The sequence below is a fragment of the Protobothrops mucrosquamatus genome, unplaced genomic scaffold (assembly GCF_001527695.2).
Source record: "Protobothrops mucrosquamatus isolate PMUCROS unplaced genomic scaffold, P.Mucros_1.0 scaffold4653, whole genome shotgun sequence".
Lineage (NCBI taxonomy): Eukaryota > Metazoa > Chordata > Lepidosauria > Squamata > Viperidae > Protobothrops > Protobothrops mucrosquamatus.
Window position 1 is genome coordinate 34,850 of NW_015390552.1, and position 7,110 is coordinate 41,959.

Consider the following 7,110-nt stretch of genomic DNA (forward strand, 5'->3'; position numbering starts at 1 on the left):
GGAGGGGGTGGGGGCGCTCCGGCAGCCGTCCAGCCTCCCCGCCCGCCGGCTTCGGGTTCGCACTGACCTTGGAGCGGCGGCGCAAGGGCTCTGCGCGGGGGCGGCGGGGCGGGGGCGGGCGGGGGTCGCCGGCGCTGGGCCGCCTCCGGCCGGCTGGCTCAGTGGCCCCTCGGGCCGGGCCCCGGGCGGGCCATGAGCTGGCGGAGCTGCGCGCGGGGCCCCGGCTCGAGGACACAAAAGGACATCGCAGCCCACTTCCTACTCTACTCGGCTTCCTCCAGCTGGCGGGGGCGGGGACGGGGGAGGGGTATGCAGAGCAGGGGGCGGGGACACGGGGCAGCCCCCGCCCCCCGCTCTTCCACCCCCTCCCCCCCAGCCCGGCTCTCCTGCGCGCCGCCGCTTCGGCAGCCTCAACCCTCCTTCCTCCTTCCTCCTGCCGGCCAAGACGCGGCGCTTCCAGCCCGGGACTGCAGCTGCGTTTCTATTTGGAGGGATGGAGGGATGGAGGGATGGACGGACGGACAGACGGACAGACAGATAGACAGACAGATAGATAGATAGATAGATAGATAGATAATACATAGATTCATGATAGATAGATGATAGACAGACAGACAGATATACATAGATTCATGATAGATAGACAGACAGACAAAGATGATAGATAGATAGATAGATGAGATAGATAGATAGATAGATAGATGGATGGATGGATGGATGGATGGATAGATAGATAGATAGATAGATAGATAGATAGATAGATAGATAGATAGATAGATAGATAGATAGATAGATAGATAGATAGATAGATAGATAGATAGATGGATAGATATAGATGGATTCATATGACAGATAAATAGATAGATAAGAGACAGATAGATATAGCTAGACAAGCAGGCAGGCAGACAGAGAGAGAGAGAGAGAGATGATAGATAATAGGTAGATTCATATGACAGATACACAGAAAGAAATTAGATAGATATACTGTAGATGGATTCATATGAGAGATAAGAGATAGACAGACAGATAGATAGATAGAGATAGATAGGTACATGGAGATAGATAGATATCGATTCGTATGACAGAGAACTTCCTCCCTCCCTCCCTCCCTCCCTCCTTTTTTCTAGTGATTCTGCTGAGATTCTAAATTCTGGATCTCTGCAAAAAGAATTCCCCGCTGGCTGGGGAATTCTGGGAATCTTTGAGATTGAGCAACACTAGCTTCGATGATTCAGACCGAAAAGCGGCTCCTCGTTTGTTACAGAGCAGGCCCTCCTAGCTGAGGATGATGGGATTTGTAACCATCACCCCTGAAAATTCCCAGCTGGTCTCAGGTCTCTAGGCTCTTTGCAGTCCCGACACGGGCCACTAGAGGTCGCACCTCCCTCAAAATGGACGGCTCTCTATTTCAGCCAATGGCAGACCCAGTTACTGCATTTAGCCCACATTCTCATGATCATAAATTGAGGATTATCTGAACTGGCTTATGAGCTTGTAGGCATCCTGTTGGCCATGATCTGACCCAGAACGGTGGCCTAAATGAGTCTTTGGCTTGATGGTCAGCGGCCTTTTCTGAATCGTTTATCAGATATAATGTTTAATTTTACACCTTCAATCAGAATAGACCTGGAAGGGACCTTGGAGGTCATCTAGTCCAGTGGTTCTCAACCTTTTTAATGTCGCGACCCCAACCGGTCGTAAGTCAAGGACTAAACCGGTCGTAAGTCGAGGACTAAACCGGTCATACGCCGAGGACTAAACCGGTCGTAAGTCGAGGACTACCCAACCGGTCATAAGTCGAGGACTTTCCCTGCCCGGGAGCGCCGTGCATGCGTGGTTCCGCCCCCTGCGCCGGCCGAGGCGTAGCTGGCAAGCGGCAGAGACGGAGCAGGCCGACCACCAGCTGGCCCAGCCCAAGGGAGGTAAGGCACCCGCCGGAAAAGGGGGAAAAAATGGCGGACAGCCTTGCTTGGCGACCCCCGTGAAATGGTCNCTGTCCAGTCTCTTCTTAAAAGCCTCCAGTGTTGGAGCACCCACAACTTCTGGTGGCAAGCTGTTCCACTGGTTAATTGTCCTCACTGTTAGGAAGTTTCTCCTTAATTCCAGGTTGCTTCTCTCCTTAGATTAGTTTCCATCTATTGTTTCTTGTCCTACCTTCTGGTGCTTTGGAAAATAGGTTGACCCCCCTCTTCTTTGTGACAGCCCCTCAAATACTGGAATCATGTCACCCCTAAGTCCTTCTTTTCTCTAGACTAGCCAAACCCAATTCCTGCAATCGTTCTTCGTATGTTTTAGTCTCCAGGCCTTTAATCATCTTAGTTGCTCTTCTCTGTACTTTCAGCCACATGCACCACAGACCCGGGGGAATTTTGGCCTATGGAGCATGGCTCTTCTATTAATCTGTTTCCTCCCTGCCAGCCCAACCCACCTTATAGGGTTGTTGTTGTGAAGAAAAGAGGAGGAGAACAATTGTGTATGTTCACCTCCTTAAGTCACTCATAAGTATAAAGTATAAAGCTATGGCAAATCTAGACAGCATACTCAAAAGCAGAGACATCACCCTGCCAACAAAAGTACATATAGTCCAGGCCGTGGTTTTCCCAGTTGCAATGTATGGCTGTGAAAGTTGGACCATAAGAAAGGCTGAGCGCCAAAGAATGGAGGCCTTTGACCAATGGTGCTGGAGAAGACTCCTGCGAGTCCCCTGGACTGCAAGGCGATCCAACCGGTCAGTCCTAGAGGAGATCAACCCCAACTGCTCTTTAGAAGGCCAGATCCAAATACTTTGGCCACCTAATGAGAAGGAAGGACTCACTGGAGAAGAGCCTAATGCTGGGAAAGATGGTGGGCAATAGAAGAACGGGACGACAGAGGTGGCTGGATGGAGTCCCTGAAGCAGCAGGCGTGAGCTTCAATGGACTCCAGGAGATGGTAGAGGACAGGAAGGCCTGGAGGAACGTTGTCCATGGGGTCGCGATGGGTCGGACACAACTTCGCAACTAACAACAACAACAAAGTAATAAAACAGGATTTTAAAAAATCGACTGAATAATAACAAAAATTAGCCATCGACGGACACATAGAGTTAAGCCACATTTACCCACCCATCAAAAGAGACAATTACAAAAGTGAAGAAGGAAACAAAAAGAGCTTTGTCTTGGTGTGCGTGCACATGCGTGTGGGAGGAAGGAAAGCCGCAAGCAGGACAAAAATCAGAGCCAGAACAGTTACTGAAAGTCTAGGGAAGAAAAAAAACAATGTTGAATGTGACTTGGCATGAGAGTTTTTGGCTTGGATGGACTGTCTACTAATGGCTTGGCATTTCTGCCCCACATTAGTCCTGGATTCAGATCGATCAGTTGTCAAGACAGGGAATCTCAGAGGACGGACAGCAGAATCGGCAAGAGCCCACCTGTTTTTGCAGGAATAGAATAGAATAGAATAGAATAGAATAGAATAGAATAGAATAGAATAGAATAGAATAGAATCTGGAAGGGACCTTGGAGGTCTTCCAGTCCAGCCCCCTGCTCAAGCAGGAGCACCTATACCATTTCAGATAAGTGACTGTCTAGTCTCTTCTTAAAAAACCTCCCTTGATGAAGCACCCACGATTTCTGGTGGCAAGCTGTTCCACTGGTTAATTGTCCTCACTGTCAGGAAGTTTCCAGGTTGCTTCTCTCTTTGATTAGTTTCCAACCATTGTTTCTTGTCTTGCCCTGTGTTCCTTCGGAGAATAGTTCGACCCCCCCCCCCTCTTATTTGTGGCAGAACTAACCCAGATCTATACATTTGGCAAACCCAGATATGACCTGGTTTGTGTGAACCAGGCTAGGGAGACAGCAGGATCCTAAGATCGTAGGTTAAAGGCTCAAATGGCCAGCATGGAAATTTAGGAAGGTTGCCAGGTTTCTAGTTTCCCTCATTCCTGGCCAAACTGGCTGGGGCTGATGGGCTTTGTAGTTTTGAAAACCCCTCTGGGAACCTGGACTCGGAGGAATGCTAGCTGGCTCCATCGGCGTATTTGCTTATTTTCATTTCTGCCTCCCATGAAAAACTGAGATCTATTTTTTGCCCCGAAACAAGCCGGTGTTTGTTCTCACATAAACTGGAAATCCCCCAAAGACGGACGGTGTAATCCAAGGTCTAAAATTATCCAGGTCTTGCTGCAAAGGCTGTCAAAGAGCAGCCATCAATGGTGGCTCTGTGTGGCAACGTCATGTGGCAGGAAGGAGGTGGAGATAAAGTTGGAAGGCAGAAGGGGAGATGTTTTTGCAAAGGCTGCTGATGGACGCTGACCAGCCGTGGAGATCCAGGGCAAGAACAATTGAGGGTCCAGGGGGCCACTGAGGGCCCTCAAAAGGTGCTCCTAAGCCTTCCAACTTGGCTCAAGAAGTTGTGGTGGTTCTACAAAACCCACAACTGTCCCTGGAAGAAGCTTTGGAGAACTTCAGAAAGTCCTCAACCTCTGGGACGAGGCAAGGAATCCGGTCATCTAGAGGTGGACAGAGAAACAGTTTGGAGAACTTGAGAAGGTCCCTCAACTCCCGCCGGGGAAGAATCAAGGATTTGGGTCATCGGGTGGCGGATGTACAAAATAATTTGGGGGTGAACTTCAGGAGATCCCCAGCTCCTGACAGGAAGAGTCAAGGAATCCAGTCATCTGGTAGAGGAGAGACAAACAGTCTGGAGAACTTCAGGACGTTCCCACCAGGAACAGGCGAGGAACAGGTTGAGGACAATCCCATCGGAAGAGCCGATACTATCTCCGAAGGGGCAGATTGGGGGGTCTAATTGATCCTGGGTTAGCAAGGGCTCTGGAAGGACTGGAGGAGGGGGGATCTGCCCCCCCCCAGCCCCACTCCTCTCAGCATGTTCTTCTTCTCTGTGGTGATGGTGGTGGTCCCATGGATCCTTGCTCCTCACGGGGCCGATTCTGCATTTTCCATGTGCCAGAGTTTGGACCTTGAGGTGGCACGGGCCAGAAGGATTCAGGCAATCCGAGGCCAGATCCTAAGCAAGCTGCAGCTGGAGACGCCCCCCAAGCAAGACGGGGCGCCCCATCCTTTGCCCCCCGAGGTGATGCTCCTCTTCAACAGCACGCAGGAGCTGGTGAGGCAGCTGGCGACCTGCGAGGGACGGCGCACGGCACCGCGCCAGGATGAGGAATATTACGCCAAAGAAGTCCGGCGGGTGGATATGTTGACTCTCGGGCACACTGACAGTAAGGGGGGGGGTTCTTGCAAAAAGGGGGGGGCGTTGACCATTGGCAAAGGGAGGAGAAACAGGGAGCATCTTGTAAGGCAGGAAAAGAGAGAGAGTGGAACGGTGGGGATCGGGAACGGATGGGAGGAGTGGAAATGAATTCCCGCGAACCTCCACAGCCAGGAGCAGTCTACCAGGTGAGGGGACAAAGCAGAGGAAAATTGCTTCCCTGTTCTGCTTTGCTAGGCTTTTGACCTAGAGCAGTGGTTCTCAACCTTTTTAATGCCGCGACCCCAACCGGTCATAAGTCGAGGACTAAACCGGTCGTAAGTCGAGGACTAAACCGGTCATAAGTCGAGGACTACCCAACCAGTCGCAAGTCAAGGACTTTCCCTGCCCGGGAGCGCAGCGCATGCGTGGTTCCGCCCCCTGCGCCGGCCGAGGCGTAGCTGGCAAGCGGCAGAGACGGAGCCGGCAGACCACCAGCTGGCCCAGCCCAAGGGAGGTAAGGCACCCGCCGGAAAAGGGAAAAAAAATGGCGGACAAAAAAAATGGCGGACAGCCTTGCTTGGCGACCCCCGTGAAATGGTTGATCGACCCCAAATGGGGTCCCGACCCACAGGTTGAGAACCACTGACCTAGAGGTAGTCCTTGCCTTACGGCAGTTCGTTTAGTAACCGTTTGAAGTTACGCCGGCGATGAAAAAGGGACTTAGGACCATTTGTCACACTTAACGACCGTTGCAGCCTTCCCCAGGGTCATGTGATCAAAATTCAAAGGCTTGGCGACTGACTCTTGTTTACGACGATTACGGCGTCCCGGGGAGGGGCACGGGATCCCCTTTTGCGACCTTCTGACAAGCAAAGTCAACGGGGGGGGGGAAAGCCAGACTCACTTAACAACCGTTATTAACTGAACTACCACGGTGGTTCGCTTAATAACCGAAGCAAGAAAGGTTGTAAAATGGGGCAAAATTCACTTAAAAACAGTCTAGCTTAGCAACAAACATTTTGGGCTGAATAAGTTGAGGACTTCTGTATTCCAGATCACCCTTTTTTCAGCCACAACTGAGAGATCAGGGATCTGTAGATTTTAAACGGTTGGGTCATTTAAACCGGGGCTCTCCAAACATGGCCACTTTTAAGACTTGTGGACTTCAATTCCCAGAATTCCCCAGCCAGAAAACACGGCCACTTTTAAGACTTGTGGACTTCAACTCCCAGAATTCCCCAGCCAGAAAACATGGCCACTTTTAAGATTTGTGGACCTCAACTCCCAGAATTCCCCAGCCAGAAAACATGGCCACTTTTAAGATTTGTGGACCTCAACTCCCAGAATTCCCCAGCCAGAAAACATGGCCACTTTGAAGACTTGTGGACTTCAACTCCCAGAATTCCCCAGCCAGCAAACTTGGCCACTTTTAAGACTTGTGGATTTCAACTCCCAGAATTCCCCAGCCAGCACGTGCTGGCTGGGGAATTCTGGGAGTTGAAGTCCACAGGTCTTCAAGTGGTCACGTTGGGAGAGCCCTGGTTTCAACCAATAAACTGAAGATTATATATATACAATACATCCTCTAGAATAAAAATTGCTGACGGAGTCTCTTACCGCCCAGATTCCATCCTCGGCCCCTTCTCCACTCCTTTCTTCCGATTCCTGCACTTCGATCTCTCCGTTGCGCCCCACAACTTCAGCCACCTCGTCCAGGCGGAGCTGAGGATCTACAAGGTCCCAAATCCTGGATCCCACGCCACCGAGCAGCACGTGGAACTCTACCAGGTTAGGACACTTTTGAACTCTGCGGTCACCGATTTGTGCATGGATGCTAAATCTCCTGTTTGGGATTTAGGCTGAGAAACTGACTAGGACAGCGGGCTTAGGAGCTTCAAATAATAATAATAATAACAA

At 50.9% G+C, this 7,110-nt stretch overlaps 1 protein-coding gene across 1 annotated transcript in view; it reads left to right on the top strand.

The window, feature by feature from the left end:
* The first annotated feature begins 4,869 nt into the window (after positions 1-4,869).
* LOC107299193 (transforming growth factor beta-2 proprotein-like) overlaps positions 4,870-7,110 on the top strand; it is a 6,834-nt gene continuing 4,593 nt past the window's right edge. The window contains exons 1-2 of the mRNA XM_015828558.1: positions 4,870-5,221; positions 6,818-6,981. Coding sequence (XP_015684044.1) covers positions 4,870-5,221; positions 6,818-6,981 — 516 coding nt within the window. The remainder of the gene's footprint in view (positions 5,222-6,817; positions 6,982-7,110) is intronic.